The sequence below is a fragment of the Cebidichthys violaceus genome, unplaced genomic scaffold, assembly GCF_023349555.1.
Source record: "Cebidichthys violaceus isolate CVI_PGR_0920_01 unplaced genomic scaffold, fCebVio1.0.p SCAF_2, whole genome shotgun sequence".
Classification (NCBI taxonomy): domain Eukaryota; kingdom Metazoa; phylum Chordata; class Actinopteri; order Perciformes; family Stichaeidae; genus Cebidichthys; species Cebidichthys violaceus.
The window spans coordinates 14,529,694-14,547,291 of NW_027176372.1; the positions used below are offsets into that span (position 1 = coordinate 14,529,694).

General features: G+C 42.7%; 4 protein-coding genes across 6 annotated transcripts; 1 reads left to right on the forward strand and 3 right to left on the reverse strand.

The window, feature by feature from the left end:
• Positions 1–335: 335 nt before the first annotated feature.
• On the reverse strand, positions 336–5,529 carry LOC137875418 (protein FAM53C-like). 2 transcript variants are annotated; one of them, XM_068714624.1, is made up of 5 exons: positions 5,487–5,529; positions 3,251–3,503; positions 3,079–3,139; positions 2,157–2,989; positions 336–846 (listed from the first exon to the last, which is right to left on the reverse strand). In XM_068714624.1, exons 2-5 carry the CDS (start codon positions 3,332–3,334, stop codon positions 595–597), a joined length of 1,230 nt encoding a protein of 409 aa, XP_068570725.1. In that variant the 5' UTR covers positions 3,335–3,503; positions 5,487–5,529; the 3' UTR covers positions 336–594. The 2 variants fall into 2 exon arrangements, with proteins under 2 accessions (XP_068570725.1, XP_068570726.1); XM_068714625.1 differs by lacking the exon at positions 5,487–5,529 and having other exon boundaries at positions 3,251–3,769.
• Positions 5,530–5,901: 372 nt separating this feature from the next.
• phykpl (5-phosphohydroxy-L-lysine phospho-lyase) lies at positions 5,902–10,119 on the forward strand. Its single transcript, XM_068714626.1, has 13 exons — positions 5,902–6,301; positions 6,426–6,544; positions 6,662–6,821; positions 6,956–7,030; positions 7,112–7,199; positions 7,283–7,399; positions 7,533–7,615; positions 7,695–7,920; positions 8,368–8,522; positions 9,085–9,174; positions 9,281–9,414; positions 9,586–9,631; positions 9,941–10,119. Exons 1-12 carry the CDS (start codon positions 6,243–6,245, stop codon positions 9,606–9,608), a joined length of 1,329 nt encoding a protein of 442 aa, XP_068570727.1. The 5' UTR covers positions 5,902–6,242; the 3' UTR covers positions 9,609–9,631; positions 9,941–10,119.
• A 345-nt stretch (positions 10,120–10,464) lies between these two features.
• Positions 10,465–14,206, reverse strand: hnrnpaba (heterogeneous nuclear ribonucleoprotein A/Ba). 2 transcript variants are annotated; one of them, XM_068714627.1, is made up of 9 exons: positions 14,127–14,206; positions 13,397–13,656; positions 12,826–12,994; positions 12,564–12,722; positions 12,343–12,474; positions 12,132–12,222; positions 11,836–11,994; positions 11,641–11,726; positions 10,465–11,189 (listed from the first exon to the last, which is right to left on the reverse strand). In XM_068714627.1, the coding sequence occupies exons 2-8, from the start codon at positions 13,639–13,641 to the stop codon at positions 11,656–11,658; spliced, it is 1,026 nt and encodes a 341-aa protein (XP_068570728.1). In that variant the 5' UTR covers positions 13,642–13,656; positions 14,127–14,206; the 3' UTR covers positions 10,465–11,189; positions 11,641–11,655. The 2 variants fall into 2 exon arrangements, with proteins under 2 accessions (XP_068570728.1, XP_068570729.1); XM_068714628.1 differs by having other exon boundaries at positions 14,075–14,160.
• A 1,486-nt stretch (positions 14,207–15,692) lies between these two features.
• On the reverse strand, positions 15,693–17,466 carry nme5 (NME/NM23 family member 5). The gene is made up of 5 exons (XM_068715410.1): positions 17,167–17,466; positions 16,489–16,694; positions 16,184–16,284; positions 15,992–16,110; positions 15,693–15,858 (listed from the first exon to the last, which is right to left on the reverse strand). The coding sequence occupies exons 1-5, from the start codon at positions 17,290–17,292 to the stop codon at positions 15,775–15,777; spliced, it is 636 nt and encodes a 211-aa protein (XP_068571511.1). The 5' UTR covers positions 17,293–17,466; the 3' UTR covers positions 15,693–15,774.
• Between the last annotated feature and the right edge of the window lie 132 nt (positions 17,467–17,598).

Sequence of the window (17,598 nt, forward strand, 5' to 3'; positions counted from 1 at the left end):
ACGACAATGTCTGACGGATTTAAGGAACAGCAGTGAAATCCTGGAATGTATCCCACTTAACATACAGGAGAGCATCAACATATAGATTTGTATTCTTATGTGTGGGCTTCTCAAAAATACTATGCCCGTATCTGATGGCGCACTGAGGAATGTTCACCTCTATTCTATTAATCTATTGGCTTTTAATGTGTATTCAAATCACATGTGAGGAAATATTAAGCACATTCTGATTACTCTAGTATACAGAGTTCTTTGATTATGATGATGAGTTGTGGTAAGGAAATTAAGATGCATACCGTAAATTATGACTCATCAATATGAAATCTTAGCCAAAATTCTGTGTGCAAGAAAATTCTTATTTGCTCATGCACATTTCCCTATGGAGTGTTGAATTTTTTGTAAAATGTTGAATAATGAAGTACGTGTTACAATGATAACATCGTAATTTGATTAACTTCTAATTGCTTGGTTCTTGATTATGAACATGTGCCTTAGGAGTGCAGCAGGCTCCCAAGGACTGCTAGTGGACAAAGCCTACAGGTGTGCTTAACATAGTTATGAACGCAGTTATCACACTATAGCGTCAAGGAGTGGTCAGTTCTCTTCTATAAGGTTCAAGTCCAGTTCTGTGCAGTCTCTTTCAAAAGCTATCTTTTGCCCTCCATCCATTGCAGTCCTTTTATCTTCTTCCTCCTTGTCATCCTCTTCTTCACTTTCGCTTAGTGGCCCGATGCTGGCTCGTCCCAGGAACTCGGCAGGTGAGAACACCGAGCGCTGCTCTGCCTGGAAAGACACTGGAGCTATGCAGCCACCTGTACCACACAGTAGGCTCTCGTGATTACCAATCTACACAGGAGAAGAGAAGGAGGCATAGGCATCATCATCATCATCATCATCATCATCATCATCATGTCACAATTCAAGCATTTAACATGTGGAAAAACACTTGTGGACCAGTCCAATTCTCATTAATACAGCAGAGTCATCAGCTTCATGCATCTCCAGGATCCACACCCAAAAGGTAATAAAATATAGATGGTGCAGTGATTACATCAATGGCAGGAAGTCTGCATGGATTGTAGCACCTGTTTGTTTAGTTAAGTAAAGATTAACTGATTGAGTTAATGGTCTTGGCTGACGTGTGTGACACGACTGACACAAGCAAAGTATCAACCTAAACCGCATCCCACCGATAGAAATTAACTTTATAGACATTCAACCCCAAAATAGATATTTTTCCTCTCAACTGTAGTCCCAATAATCAATATAGATTGTTGTTGTTGAGAGACATCTGCTGCAAAGACATTTGCCTTCCCTTGATAATAATGGAACTAAATGCACTCTGCTAGTGAAGCTCAAAATAAATAAATAAATAAATAAATAAATAAATACTTTCCAGAAATCATGACCTGCTAACTCAAGATAATCCACAGACCTTTTTGTAACAAGTTTAACGTAAGAACTATTTTCTTTCTACCTAGTTATCTAACTATAACTGTATCACAGCGCAGAATAAAGTATGAATCTTCTCATGGACAAGAGGCTCGTAGCTCATCTCGCACCGTCAAGCACAGGCCTCTCGTCCATGAGTAGATGTACATTTTCTTCTTGATTTTGGGGTGAACTGTCTCTTTAAAAAGCGCCTCAAATTGTCAGAAAAGGTCTGCATTTAAGGATTTGCCTTGACAGCCATTTTGAACACGTGTTCAACAATGTGGCAAGTTAGCAACTGCCTAGTAAAGCGAAACTAACAAGGAAACCTGTGACACAAGTCAGATTATTAACGGGTCAAACTCTGGCTGGAACCCTTTTCAGAAGAGTGCATCACAGCCAATGGAGATCAGGAAAATGCAGCTTAAGACACTTGTTTTGCCTGCACCAAAAACAAAGCCCGGAACAGGTTTGTGGAAACAGATCTGGGGTCGTACTTCACTAATCATCCATAAATTAACACCAGTCTGAAATGAAGACAGCTGAATAGTTAGGGGCCAAGCTTAGCGTCATGAGTTGCTCGTGATGGGGTACTGCCATGGGTTGACTATTGCCCTCCAAGATCCAAAGGGCAGTGAACCCAGGCACTCTGATTACATACTGTTACCATCATTAGGAGGAGATTGACAGAATCTACCTACAGCTCATTGAGCTTTCTTGCTCACCTGTGTCATCTTGCTAAAGTCAAGGCCTGGCCTGGGGCAGGGCAGAACATCTGGGTCATGGCGCCTCTTCAAGCGCGGTTTGCGCATGTCGCAGGGCTGCGAGTGGCATCGCGGCAGCGCCGGGTGCAGGTCGCGCCTAGAGGAGGATGGCGTACTGCAGGCTGAAGTGGGAGATGAAGACAGGGCTGGGTGCTCTATGCCAGGACTGCTATATGTCAAAGCAGAAGCAGAGGAGGGCTGGGGGGGCAGGAGCACCATGGAGGCATCCTGAATGTGCACGGGGGAGAGGGAGAAGCGGCGCTGCAGAACCGAGTGGGAAACTAGGGGGGCTGGTGAGGAGGAGCAGGAGGAAGGAGTAGCGAAGGAGGCAGAACAGGCTCCTTTTAGTTTGTCACAGGGGTCCCATGAGAAGCTCCAAGGTATCGGCGAGTCAGAGGACAGTGCTAAGCTAAAGAAGGTAGGGCTAGAAGATGAGTGTAGGGAGGAAGAGGTGAAAGAGGAACTGGGACCACAAAGGGGCAAAGAGCTGGCTCCAGAGCTGGAACTAGATGCTCCTCCACTTTGGCAGCCACGTCTGACTGGGGTCCAAACCTTGGATGCACTAGGATGCCAGGTGGAGCGACACTGAGACAGGTCCTCTGGAACAGAGAGGGACCGGCAGTGGCGTTTTGGAGGTGGTGGTGGTGGTGAGCTTTGGAAAACCTGGTTTGTAAAAGAAACCTCTGGTCTCTGGAGAGGTTCTCCAGAGTGGGTAGAACACCATGGGGAGTCTAGTCCACAGGAATCACCCAGAAGGTTGGCTTTGGATAATGGGTGTGTAGCTGAGCTGATCTCTGAAAACGCCAAAAGACAAGACATGAGTAGGCAGGCAGATTTCCCCATCAAATGGTTGCAAACACTGCACTAAATTCAATGAACTCGCCTTGTGATGATCTACAAGCACTCCATGAGACCGTGGGACTGGACCCAACTGCAGGTAATGACTGAAACAAATACAATAAACTTAAAAACTAGAACACAAAACTAAGTGGTACGAGAGAAAAAAAAAAAAAAAAAGCCTTTTAAAGAAGGACAAGATTTAGTATCCAACTTACCACATTCACATTGAATGAGAAAGCCTTGTAATAAGGTTCTTCCAAACTCTGCTTACGGAGCTGCTCTGTGATAAGCGTCACCATATTTGTAGCAACTATCCACCGACGGACATGGAGATGATGAGGAGATTTACTGAGGGCAGTGGAAAATGTGTTAGTCAGAATCCTGGCGTGGTTTGTGGTGTCCCCTCTACACCTCAACCAGCCAGACTGACCAGCTTTCCTCACTATGCCACCGTCATGTTAAAGCCACCTACAAGGACAGAGGAAAAGGGATTCTTATGAAACAATGTCAATGATTACCAGACACTGGTCCCATACATTGCAGAGAAAGCACTTCTTTGAAACAAATCAAATTGATTGAACAGTAGCTTATAAGTTTCTAGACAGATCCATCAGTCCTTGGATAGGAGTGTAAAATCTGCTAATGGGGACTTTCCTCCAACATGTTATGACTGTTGTAGTGGAGAAATGCCTACAGAAGAACAGAATGCCTGAAAAAAAAAAAAAAAAAAAAAAAAAAAAAGTGCTCCAAGTACCACATTACTATACATGACCCAGGCTAGGATCTACATGCTGCCTCATTCACACATGAAAGGCAGAAGTTCACGTTCACAAAGGCCGAAGGGGAACACACGGACATGAGGAGAGCCAGAACAAAGAAACACTTCACATTCCATCATGCACAGTGAACCGGGCCATTTCTTATTGGTACTACAAACATGGACTAGTACAAACTCAAAGAAAACAGAGTATGCCCAAATTGAAAACCTTTGGGGGAATGCCATCACAACCATAGTCAGTTGGGTCCAACAAAATGTCAAGAGTTGAAGTTGTGAAGTGAATGGAAGGGGGAGGGAGAGACGAAAAAAGGGAAAAGATGGGGGAAGTGTGTGAAAAATGAATGGGGATAGGGGTTGGAAGCATGCCATAGTGTCTTTGCAAGGGGGACAAAAGAACAGTGACCTGGTCTCAAGGGCTTATATTACCAAGGAAAAGCTAACATGGTGTAATGTAGAGCAGAGGGCCACAAGACAACCTGCGTGCATGTTCCTCTTATTATTTACTTTGCATGCAAATGGCAGAGTTAGCCGTTAAGATCCAAGGTTACTCAATGCATAAACATCTCTGAAGATTAACCCACAGTGGCCCATCCCAGCAAACCTTTGCACTGCACAAAAACATATCTCAAACTGAAACTACATCTAAAAGACTATTTATAATATCTAGCCACAGCATCGAAATGTAGCATGTGTTTTGGGGACTTTTGCACTGCAGTCCAACAGTGCAGATCACCCCAAATCTAGAGCACATTTAATGCTGACATCCAAATCAGACAAGAAACATAATGTTGATCAACTTCAAATTGTTTATTTAATCTGAATTGAAACGCTTGATGCTACGTACAGTCCTCATTGAAAATGCTTTAACACTTGCTTTTGTCAGTCAGATGTGGCCAGGGCCTTCCACCCTGTGGCAAACATGGTGCTACATTGCTAGCCTAGTTCCACATGCCAGAAGACACGCTACTTCACCTCATCCTGTAGCAGCAGCCACTGTTAAAAGCGCTGCAACCTACAGACTCCATTTGATTCAAAAACAGTTAAGAGCAGTGCTGTCAACCACCAGCTGATGTACAACTTTAACGTAACTTTACCCAGCTTATCCGACATTACAAACTTCAACGTTACTGTGAATGAATTATGCGATATTCTTAAAACGACTAGCGAGACACGTATCGCACAGAAACTTAATTCACACTAGCGTTAGTGAGGATTATTAGCGTTAAGTAGTTCTGGCCAAACAAATAAGTTTAAGGCTATAAAGAACATTTATGTTTGACAAGAAGAAATTAACGCCACGTTGTCCAAAACATTAGCAGCACGACAACTGTTTGTCATTGATAATGTAAGACATACATAAATAGCATTGGGCTAGATTAAGCAAAGTATAGTGAGCAAAGTATAACGTTATAGTGAGCTCGCTCTGCAACACGATGCAGCCCGTGGAGCACTTGGTTATTAGCCAGTGTTGTTAGCTAGCTGACATTAGTCAGTCTGCTGACGTTACCGGTTAACGGCTTGTCATTGTGCCCGGTTGTAGTCGTGATTCGTTAGACTAAAATATGAAAAGGGACGTGGCTACATTTTAATTTATAACTCAATCAATTGTAGCATTAGCTTGGCTACGCAGTATGTTTGAAAGCTAGCATGCTACAGCTGTCCTGATGTATTACCTGCATTCAGTGGTTCCTTAGCAACCGAAGCTGAACACTGTGCACCGGACTGAGAGAGTATTTATAGCCTTTGGACCGTACCAATACCAAGGGGTTTTCAATACGCTGCTTTAAAAAAATGCAATATGAGGAAACCCCACATTACTTATACAGCGCATACTTTTACAAAAAATATCTTTATTTTTAACGTGTTCCCAATTGAAAACGAGAAACATAGCAAAATATGTCGCACTTATTTTGGAAGTCTCTGTCCCATTAACAACCCCCAGAGTTGAGCCCTTCTAAATAAGGCCACAGCATAAACCAAACAACCAATATTATATATAAACTAAAAATCTATCATGGGCATATGCTTGGAGGATGTCAAGACTAGATGACAAGATAGCTGTCATTGGCCATTCAGTGTAAACAGTAAAAGGAAAGGAGACAGTAGAGTGTCCTGTGGTCATGGAGGAAGCATGAAGAGGAAAGAGGTTGCAGGAATACAGGGGCTACGACGAGGAGAGGTCACTAAAGAGGAGACTGACAGTGGAGACACGGTGGAAGGGAGAAAACATATATTTAAACTTTTGAAAGCAAAAGGGCTGTAATGGAATGAGGATAGTAGACGATTAGATCCAGTAGGGGGCAGTAATGAAATTTAAAGGACGAAAACGGCCGGAAAAAAAAACTCCAAAGAGAAGGAGAACTATCATTGAGTAGCTCTCTTCTTCTCAGTAGTCTTTGGTATCTGTTAGAGAGAAACCCAAACACAATATGGCAGTTGTAAACCTCAGGAAAGAAGAAACTCTCGAAATGAGGAGGAGATTAATCGGGTATGTAAAAGTGAAACTGACTTGTTATTGTGTGACTGTCTTGGTGCTCGCTGGTACACATATTGTGCTGCTGTGCAGCATTTGCACGAAAGTTACTGACTCGTAGTAATTTCTTCGATCACAGGCAGTCATGTAGACTGTTTTATTCAGACGATCCTGTGAAAATAGTGAGAGCGAGAGGCCAATATCTATTTGATGAAAACGGCGAGCGCTATCTGGACTGCATCAGCAACGTTCATCATGGTAACACATGTACCACCCGGTGCATAGTCCATTTATTACTGTTGTGAAACACCTTATATTACTCTCCGCCTGTCTACTAATGTAGAATACTAACATACAGCATGATTCCTTTTGCAGTGGGCCACTGTCACCCCAGCATCACTGCAGCTGCAGCAGCACAGATGGACCTGCTGAACACAAATTCTCGATTCCTGCACGACAACATAGTCACGTATGCAGACCGGCTGGCTGCCACCCTGCCTGAGAAGCTGTGCGTGTTCTACTTTGTTAACTCTGGGTAAGTCGTGCGCCCCCCCCCCCCCCCCCCCCCCCCCACACACACACACACACACACACACACATACACACACACACACACAGAATAGTACTCCTGAAGTCACTCCAGTGGTTTTACATCTGCTCTCCTGACAGTTCAGAGGCCAATGATCTTGCCCTTCGCTTGGCTCAGCAGTACACCCAGCACGAGGACGTCATTGTGATTGACCAGTAAGTGTTCTGTACTACTGCAACACCCCCCCCCCCCTCAGACAATAGACTCAATTACAACAAACTCTCCTTTTATACTAGTGCATACCATGGGCATCTAATGTCCCTCATCGACATTAGTCCGTACAAGTTCCGGAAACTGGCAGGACAGAAAGAATGGGTTCATGTGGTAAATTCATACTACCATCATCTCAAAAAACCGCTGACCAACAGTGGACTGTCTGTCTGAAAGAATGTATTTCATCCTCCAAGGCACCGTTACCAGACACCTACAGAGGCACATACGGAGAGGATCACCCCAACCCTGGCCAAGCATACGCTGATACAGTGAAAGACCTAATAGAGGAGGTGCACAGGAAGGGTCGTAAGGTACACTTTAAAACAGTTGTATGTAGCCCGGATAAAATTAGCAATGCTCTGAACACTTTTAATGTATAATGGTGTAATAAACATGACCAATGCATGCCGTTCATATTACTTATTTACTACATTTTCCATACAGATCTCGGCCTTCTTTGCCGAATCATTGCCAAGTGTCGGAGGACAAATCATCTTGCCCCAAGGATACTCGACTAAAGTTGCAGAGTGAGTGGTGACTCACTTTCAGGTTCTGCCTTAGCTCAGCCACACCTACGTTAGTGTTGACACGGTGCATCTCCCACAGATACGTGCGCTCAGCTGGTGGAGTGTTTGTGGCAGACGAGGTGCAGACGGGTTTTGGCCGCGTGGGAAGTCATTTCTGGGCGTTCCAGCTGCACGGGGAGGGTTTCTGTCCCGACATAGTGACCATGGGTAAACCCATGGGCAATGGGCATCCCCTGGCATGTGTGGCTACCACCGTAGAAATAGCCGGAGCTTTCACAGCCAATGGAGTGGAGTACTTCAATACGGTGACTATACAGTAGCCATAACACATTATGAACACATTCTTCAAGTTGCTTTCTATAGCTGGTCACAGCTGTAGAGACAGCCAGGCTGTCATAAGGAATACAACATCATTCTCAGTATAGTGTGATATCATAGTAAGACCTTTTGTTAGTGAACTGATGTTGGTCACACACAGATGGTGTCTTTTAAGGTAAAAAGTTCTCTTTTCTTGTGGTAGTTATGTTGATCACTGACTAGTGTTTGACGACTGTTGATCCGTTCACCAGTACCACTTTTTAATTTACAACTACGCCGCTGCATAAAACATAATTATTAGTAAAGAATTTCCAAAGTCAATTGCAAACAAATTCCTGCTTTTAAGCAAACATTTCTATTGAAATCTCTTAACTTCCCCTTGTTAAGCATGCATGCATGAAGGTGAAATTATGTTTTTCTCTAACTTCATGCAGTTCGGAGGGAACCCGGTGTCCTGCGCTATTGGCCTTGCATTGCTCGATGTGATAGAGAAAGAGGACCTGCGAGGAAACGCCCAAAGGGTTGGAGCACATCTTAAAGATTTGCTCACAAAGATACAAACACGACATCAAGTGATTGGCGATGTCAGGTAAGGATGCAGTGACTAATGCACTCAATGCTGTTCTACTCTCTACAGTCCATGGCATTTATTCAGATTTGAATAATAAATAAAAACAATGAAAAAACATTTTCATGGTGGGTGCTCAGGCTTGAGTTGTGTGGATATGCAGAGCATCTGCGATAGTGTCATCACATGGGAGATACAACTTGTAATTTATGTAATTAATTAACACTGTAGAGACTATTGGGTTTTAAAAATAATGTGTGAAAGTGCACAGGACTTTTTATGTATGGAAATGTACTACTGTGGCATAAAAGTCTTGTGAAACGAGCCTATAAAAGGCACTTGCTATTCCTTAGCCAAGAGTCCACATTTTTTAACTAAAAGAGGGAAAGAAATATATACACAGTAGTAACTTGTTAAACTGGGATATTACATAGAGTATTTTTGAGCCAATATACACATAAAATTAAGATGCTCTAAAATTAAATAAAATCTATTCCGCTATTCTAATGTTACCTGATGTTTAGGTGGGTCAGAGGGGTTCATAAGAGTCAACCTCATAGCTCTGTGTGTTGTTTTTTTACAGAGGTGTGGGACTGTTTGTGGGTGTCGAGCTGGTTACAGACAGAGAGCGCAAGACTCCTGCCACAGAAACAGCAGCACATGTGGTGAAGAGGTACCCGACATACGTGCAACACTGCCGACCTACAGCTTGGTTTTCTTGTATTCAGTCTCTGCTGAGCGGCATTTGTTGATTTAACTCCATGTCCCTTTTACATTAGGTTAAAAGAGGAGGATAAAATCTGTGTCAGTACAGACGGACCCTGGGAAAGCGTCGTGAAGTTTAAACCTCCGATGTGTTTCAGTATGGACGACGCAGAGCTGGTGGTACAGTGTATTGACCGCATCCTCACAGGTTAGTTACACTAACACCTCAGCCTACAGCTGTTACTACAGGGTCATTTATGCATCTACTTGAACACAGAACACTTAATGCGAGTCTGAACACTGTGAAAGATCCATATAAAGACTTGATACCACACATTTGTAGTTTGTGTAGAATAACTTTCAGTTCTCTTGTTCTCAGACATGGAAGCCAGTGACAGTTAAACCGGAAAAGGAAGACATCTAAGGTTTGTTAAACCTGTAGAAAAACTTTTAATTGCATCAGACATTGTCAGATGGTCACATTCATAAAGTCCAGAGGTAGAGATTTGAAAGTCTATACTTGAGGTTCCAGTAGATCAGACAAATTCATTTCACTCAGAACATGTTGCCGTGTGGTCACTGTTTTTGAAATTGATTAATCAAAGTCTGACTCATAATTACTGTCCATCAGTACATCGTCATATCAAAGCTCAACCATTAAAGTGGGGGCAGTAGATTTTAAAGGCTGCCAGCCATCTAGAGCATCACTAATTATCTTCCCCCCCCCCCCCCAGGTGTTCAGAGACATTTTACATCACTTCAGTAGAATGATGAAAGCTGATGAAACACAGCCAGTTGGAGAAGTTGCCAGCTATAGCACGTTGTTGCTATTGTGGTCCACTACAAAATGCTCATACAACACTAACTCCCACAAATATATTTTTTCTCAAATAAACATTTTTTCTTCTTTAAATCTTGACTCCTCGTTTCTTTTCCTCACAGCAGCAATGTTTTAGAATTAGTCCCAACTTACAACACTGATCAGCAACATGTTCTCAATACAGCACGGTTGAGATTAGCACTTACCAGACCACTATCTTTACCTCTCGGTCACATTCATAAAAATGCTCAAGTACTGCAGCTTCACATCTAGTGGGGCAGGTATTTAACACTCAGCCAGTTATCCTGCAGGCAGTGAAGCCCACTCCCACAGCATCCGTAGAGATGTTAACATTACTCATGACAAAACAAGCAAGCCATTTAACAGTACAAAACATTTAACATTACCTTTACAAATAATAACAAAAGGATCCATGTGTAATATAAACCAAAAGTTTATTTCTATCAATTTGCCCAAGACACTAGAGGAATGAGTTTCCAGTGAGAGAGGGAGTACCCTCTTACATTAACAGGCTTGCGTTCAGTTGAATAACACTAGTAAAGCCACTTAAAATTGCAGACATGATGGGGGAAGAATCTCCTTAAAAGCCAAAAAAAAAAAGAAAAAAGAAAAGATGCTGGTTGTCTTCGTCTACTACGCGATCTGCAAACATTCACTTAACACGCTTACAATGAACCCTTTGATTAGTTTAAATCCCTTATTTTGCCTCACCCCACATCTGAAGCCATGCAACTTGCATCCAACATTCAGCACGGGAGAAAATAACTAAAGATCTAGAAACACCAAAAAGGAAAAAAAAAAAAAAAATGAAAAGAAAATGGTTTTATTTGTGAGCTTTAAAAGCTCTTGCTCCTGCTCATCTGTAAATCCAGTAGACATGTAAAAATACAACCATACAATACATTAGATTCAAAAAGGTACCAAAAAGTACAGTAAAAATAACACTTCCATCACTGGAAATGTAAATGGACACAAAACAATATAAAATAAAAAGTGGAAAAGTGACATTTGCTTCCCCAGTTCCTCACTTGATCTGTACAAATGGAGCATGAGTCCAAATTTCTGCCAACTCCAAAGGAAAAGCCAGAGCCCATGTTGGTTGTGGTCAGACCATGGATCTCTTTTTCTTATTTACTTTAGACCTTAAGAGAAAAACACGGTGCTTAACGTTACTGAGAATAAACCAAATAAGGCATGCAGTTACACACAGACAGACAGGTGCATGAATGAGTTTGACAGGTCAGTGAATGGACAAACTGTTTGTTTTTTTTGGGGGGGGGGGGGGGGAGGGGGGGGGCACGACCGCTAACTATTACACCTAGCACCCTGGTGAAAGGTGAAACGGTCCTTATTCCTGTTCTCAACCACCACCAACTCAACCCTTATTGATCAAGTAGTAGAGATGCATCTTAAGATGGCTGACAGGTGGAATGAATCCATCTTTAATGATCACAGACCCCACAACACAGCCTACCCTAACCCCACCACAATGCTTGAATGGATTTAGAGTAGATGGAGATCTTTGGGGTCAAAAAGGCACCAATGGTTACAGCTATGTTCTCATACTACCACGGATGATGCAAAAATGCATACCTGCACTACGTGTGATCAGTATGGCTTGTAGCTACTCTGGTGGCCTCCACGTCTTGGAGTTTTCCCATAGCTTGTATTGCCCTGGTCTGGAGGACAAGAGAAAAAGGGACTGAGTTCTTCTGTACAACAAGGAGGACCAAGAAAATAAAGTTTCTCTCATTCTTTTTTCTTTCCCGGGGGGCACTTATCGCTTACTGTAATCGTAGCCACCCCCATAGCCGTAATAACCAGCAGAGTAGTCATAGTTGCCGCCGTAGCCGCCATATCCGTAGCCTTGCTGTCCGTAGCCATAGTTCTGGTTGTATCCCTGGTTCCAGTAGTTGTTGTAACCTTGATTCCAGTTCTGGCCCTGGCCTAGAAACAACAGGTGAGGCCTTTGTCACAACTTGCCAGCACACAGGACCCAGGTAGTTACTCGGCACAAATGTAGAGCCTATGTTTGAGTAGCGTTTAACAGAAAGATTTTGCTGGTATGCGGAGAAGGTTCTTACCTCCACGGCCTCTGCCGCGTCCTCCGTATCCACGGGCCCCGTACTGCTGCTGCACGTAGACCTCTTTGGGCTGGGCTATTTTAATTTCACACTGGAACACCACACAAGAGCACATTACATTGCAGCGTGGCATGACTTTTCGCTAAATACATGAAACTGAATACAGCATACCATGTTTCACCGGTATGCAGAATGTGCGGTATGCCGTTACCTTGCTTCCACCGACGTTGTGGTATTTCTTCTCCATGACCTTCTTGACAGGAGTCTCGTCTTTATATGTGATGAACACGAATCCCCTCCTCTTTTCTGTCTTTGGATCTTGTGGAAGCTCAATGGTCTCGACCTACACAAGAGGAGAGCAGACGTTAAAAGCAGCCAATATCTTGAGCACTCAATCCCTTAATAAACAGAGAAATGTGTTAAATACCGTACCTCTCCGAAGGTCCCAAAGTACTCCTGAATGACTTCCTTTGAAGTGTCAGGGTTAAGGCCTCCCACAAAGATTTTCTTGACAGGATCTTTCTTCATGGCCATGGCCTTCTTGGGATCGATCACTCGCCCATCTAGCCTATGCTCCTTCTGTTCAAGAACCTAAAAGAAGAAGAAGAAGAAGAAGAAGAAGAAAAAACATTGAAACGTGCCTGCTTTGTAAACTTAGTTACTTTGGCTCCGACAGTATTTCTTCCCCGCTCACCTTTTCAACGCTGATTGCATCTTTGAAGAGAATGAAGCCGAAGCCTCTTGACCGGCCCGTCTGCTGGTCCATCTTGATGGTGCAGTCTGTCACCTCACCAAATTTAGTGAAGTAATCTTTGAGATCCTTCTTGCTCGTTTCCCAGCTGAGACCACCAACAAACATTTTCCTGTGCACAGAGAAGGGGGACATGTTCAGCATTACAGACCCCACTCCTCTAACTTTAAAATGGGGGGGGTGTAAATGTACACACTGTTCCAGAACATCTGTTGACCCAATGACGTAGGGGGAGGGGGCTCCAGCTGCTATAGCTTAAAGCTGATTTACAACATTAATTCAATCAAATGGAAATCTTTTCGATACGACCACATCAGGCCCTTCATATCTACGGTTTGTCGCGAGCTAATACAAGCTAGATTTGAGCCCTGCTGAGCGCCCATCCCCCCCTCGTCCGCTCTGCATATGGCGCCAACAAAGGCCGGTTGAACAAAGAGACATAGCGAACCACGGGCGCTTGCTAATAAATGTCGGATTTCGCGAAAGAAACATTTCCACCATTTTTTTTACTCACCCTGCATCCTCCTCGCCTTTGCTGGCGTCGATCTGTCCGCCCTCTGTTCCGCCGTTTTGCGAGTTGCCGTCTGCGTCGGGCCCTGCGCCCTCTTCGCACTCCTCCTCGTTCACGGCGTTGCTCTCGTCGTTCCCGTCGGTCCCGTCGTCGTTCCCCTCCTCGGTGTGCTCGGCCCCGTTAAAATCATCGTCGACTTCGTGGCCGTTTTCTGATGTTTCCATATACTGCTGCTCTGTCTCGGACATTTTGCAATATTATACCTAAAAAAGAAAAAAATATATTCACACATCGACGGTTATATAATGCCTCATGCCGTGCATGCTTCGCCATTTACATGGTGCCCGTGCATGCATTTACCACCATTTTGACCGGCACGACCGCGTTCCATACATTAACATTCATTCGTATTTGTTGCACAGTGTCAGCAAAACGGCAACTCTATATCGATTACGTACACAACACGGTAACCACCCCGTATCTATAGTAAGACTTATGGTGGGAGATTAGAAACAACGTAACCTTCTGCATCACGCTGATAAACCAAGCCTGGACTCAACAACTCAAATTCGCAGTTACGTAACGCAAAGGCCGCGATATACGCCTTATATTTTCTAGTATTTAAATATATTACGTCTACCAGAAAAACGAGGAAAACACTACAACAATCTGAGTACTTACGTGACAATATAATGACAATACCAAGGCTAAAGAAGTACGAAAACCTGCTTACTGGTCACACAACCGGAGAGCTCTCTTCAAGATGGATTCTCCCACACGACGACAACTCGTGGTTGGTTTTCTAGAACCGGCAGAAAAAAACGCCATTTCTGTGGAGAAGCCACCTGATTGGATGATCACCGCTGTCGCTCATGACTCCGACCAATCACATACACGTGCCTTTCTTTCCACAGAAGATGTTCACGCCCTTAACACACAGGAAGGAACTCCGAGTACCCTTTCTGCGTCTAACGAAAAAGAGTTGCTCACTGCTCGGCAATTAAAAAAAATATATGATGAATTGCTACTGTCACGTTGAACGATGTGTCAAAGCGTTACTCTTTGTCTGCTTTTTACTCTGAACCTGATACAAATGTAACCAAATGCAACAGTAGTCTAGTCCAGCCTCGTGGATATGAACGGTGCCCTGCCTATGTGTGAAAACTTAAAATGTAGATCTCTGTATAGACATTAATGATGGATTAACTCAGTGATATGCCATCAAGCTTTTTATGCATACATGGACAACTATGTTATGAAGATGACTTTCTTTCAAGGACTACTGGACACTTTTTAAAGAAATACTGAACATGAGTTGGACAAAATAACAGATTTACCAAACAATAATGAAATCACATACATTATCAAGTACAAAAGGTTCGCAATAAACACAGTTATGTGAAGTTTGTATGCAGTTTTTGTTGTGCAGTGGGTTGAGAGGTGTTGATTCATATCTATGAGAGATTGTGAGTTGATCCAGTAGATAGATATTAACTGGAATGTGTTGTTATATCCTCTTGATTTATTGTCCACTCGTCTATTTCTTACCACTGCATATCCTGTGCAGAAGCAGCAGCTTTCTGTCTACAGTGAGTTAGGATCCACACACAAAGCTACTCTCATAGTTATACTGCACACCAGATAACTCAGTCACATGAAAGTTAAAGACATATCCAGCCACGTCATAGTACATGATACTAATGTTGCAAGTTATTGAGATTATTATCAATAAGCAATATGTTAGCTTAACATGCAAACTACTGTAAAGCAGCCTGAATAAAATACTGTAATGCTCATTTGAATGACTGAAGTCACTTTGTTCATTCAGTAACATATCTGTTTGACAGCTTTATTTACAAGCTGTAGTACTTTGACAGAAAATGCATTTTGTGTTTGAGCGCCAGTTCCAGAGCAGCAACAAGAGATGAAGCCGGTAGACCAGAGTACATTATATGAGAGTTTTGTCCATTTAGTGAATGTAATCAACTAAATGCAGCTCACACAACTCATCCCATTCATTCGGTGCAATCACGCTCACTAAATCAAATGAAAACGTTCCAACCCACAGGCTAATTTACTACAATTGCAGATGACATAAGAGACCTGGTGGGACGGGATGCTTTGTTAAAAAAACAAACAAATCTGTGATATTTGTTTTACCGAATGATTCGGACCAGTTGTTAGTGTTCTCATGTAAAACTGCTGAACTTTGATTTTGGTTATGAATCAAGTAACACCCTTTAAAGCAGTGTTCAAGGTAGAACAAATGGTTTACCAGCTTTACCAGAAAGCAAACAAAACAGAGGATTAGCACTGAAAATACATTTTATTTCATCATAGTACTGAGTCGATAGATGTGTTTATAAATTATGTATTTGTTGTCATTCTGCCTCTTCCACAGGGGCTCCATCACATATTTTAGGCTTGTTTGGGTCATTGTTGAGCAGCCAGTCAGCAAGCCAAATCTATTGAAGAAAAAAGTGGATAACAGAGAAAGATGTTTCAGGGGCCAAAGCTCAACACCAGCAAACAACATGTTAACAGCAATACATAACAATAAATAACTATATCTTCACATGTTGAGCATGGAATACTTACACAGGGGTTGTGTGGCTTTTGCTTGCAGAGCTCAGTGAGTCCAAGTAGCAGAGTTGGGTTTACATGCTTGCTCAGGTATTCTTTGGTGGCTTCTCTTGAGGGAAAGGGCTCAACTACGGCTGCAGAGAAAAAGCACGTGGTCAATACATGTCTATATGAACAATGGTAAGTGTGGTTCTGTGCATTGCTTACAGTTTGGGAACATGAATTTGATCTCTCTTTCAGTCGCATGAAATGACTCGCTGCCATGGAGTGCGTTTTTCAGTTCAGAAGTGCCGTATTTTGCTCTGAGGCTGCAAGAGAAAAATACATCACATTCATAAAAACATCTCTGCTAGTGTTGACATGACTGCAAACTTTTATCTACATTATTAACAAGGAATCACGATGGCAAGTCATAGAATGACCCGCACTCCAGCAGCATGGTCATAATATGTAGGCAGGGGCCCAGAATCACAACCAATATGTATACATGTGCACATATGAAACAGACTGACCACCCTGGATGAGTTTCTCTGGCCTTGGCGCTGTTGACAGGCCCGATGATGGACCTCCAGTGGGCGATGGCGTTGTGACGGGCCAGAGTCATGGCCATGATGGGGCCAGAGCTCATGAAGGCAGTCAAGCTGGGAAAGAAGAGCCTTCCATAGAGGTCTGCATAGAAGTCACAGCATTGCTCTGGACTTAGCTGCAGCCTCCGCTTCTGCCCCAGGAATGAAGTATTGGACACTTCAGTGACATGTGTACTGATACTAGATTATTTTTGGACAAATTCTGATAATGTATCTTCCTATTTTGTTTTTAGTTAAATAATAAACATGTTTGATTAAGATGCCTTGAATTTGGTTAGGAAAATGTGACCATGATGTGTTGAGCAGGACATTGTTAGCGCTCTCTGGTGGACAAACTATATCATGGTTTCTGTTTCTCTGTTGCCTAAAAATATCTTTTGCATTATTGAACTGCAATTTCTTGTCCCATATCAGCCAAAATATATGCAGAGTATCATATATTTTGGGATAAATAAGCCATTTCGATGTATTAGTTCGACTCTATACGTCGTATAATAAAATACACAAAATATTGGTTCAGAAATCAGATTAGTTGCATCAACCCCTTCCTGTCAATTTACAGCACATGCTATAGTTTACAGTTTACATTTCATTTTAACCAACCTGCAAGATGGTGAAGCCTGATTTTAGGATAATGTCCTCAATCTCCTCAGCTCTGTGGATGGCATCTGGTTTGATAAGAGCCAGAGTTTCCTCAACATAGATGCGAGGATATAACGTTTGGTTCATCTTCTCCTGCAGCTTTTAACAGCGAACGTTAGCTAATAATAAAGTTACGATGTTTCCATCAGTCCCATCAACTAAACTGTTAGTTCTAGATTAGTAACAGAAGAGTTACATTCAACACACGTACAGTTAGCTGGGAAATGTATTAAGTATCGGAGTGGCTACTCGCTGGTTTTAAGTGCCCTTCCTTCTTTACGTCTGTTTGGGTTGCTAGGATACCATTATACAACTACGGCAACCCAAACAGGTCAATCGATACACTATACATTAGTCTGGTTTTAAATGTAAGTGGCAAACTCGGAAGATTTA

Coding starts and splice junctions, on each gene's coding strand:
- nme5 (XM_068715410.1), bottom strand. CDS start 17,292: ATGAACCAAACGTTATATCCTCGCATCTATGTTGAGGAAACTCTGGCT. Junction 16,695..17,166: donor CAGGCTTCACCATCTTGCAG/GTTGGTTAAAAT, acceptor TTCCTGGGGCAG/AAGCGGAGGCTGCAGCTAAG. Junction 16,111..16,183: donor CAAATTCATGTTCCCAAACT/GTAAGCAATGCA, acceptor TTTTCTCTGCAG/CCGTAGTTGAGCCCTTTCCC.
- LOC137875418 (XM_068714624.1), bottom strand. CDS start 3,334: ATGGTGACGCTTATCACAGAGCAGCTCCGTAAGCAGAGTTTGGAAGAA. Junction 3,140..3,250: donor TCTCATTCAATGTGAATGTG/GTAAGTTGGATA, acceptor TATTTGTTTCAG/TCATTACCTGCAGTTGGGTC. Junction 2,990..3,078: donor TGCTTGTAGATCATCACAAG/GCGAGTTCATTG, acceptor TGGCGTTTTCAG/AGATCAGCTCAGCTACACAC.
- hnrnpaba (XM_068714627.1), bottom strand. CDS start 13,641: ATGTCCGAGACAGAGCAGCAGTATATGGAAACATCAGAAAACGGCCAC. Junction 12,995..13,396: donor AAAGGCGAGGAGGATGCAGG/GTGAGTAAAAAA, acceptor CTCTGTGCACAG/GAAAATGTTTGTTGGTGGTC. Junction 12,475..12,563: donor ACTTTGGGACCTTCGGAGAG/GTACGGTATTTA, acceptor CCTCTTGTGTAG/GTCGAGACCATTGAGCTTCC.
- phykpl (XM_068714626.1), top strand. CDS start 6,243: ATGGCAGTTGTAAACCTCAGGAAAGAAGAAACTCTCGAAATGAGGAGG. Junction 7,616..7,694: donor TACTCGACTAAAGTTGCAGA/GTGAGTGGTGAC, acceptor CATCTCCCACAG/ATACGTGCGCTCAGCTGGTG. Junction 9,415..9,585: donor TATTGACCGCATCCTCACAG/GTTAGTTACACT, acceptor TCTTGTTCTCAG/ACATGGAAGCCAGTGACAGT.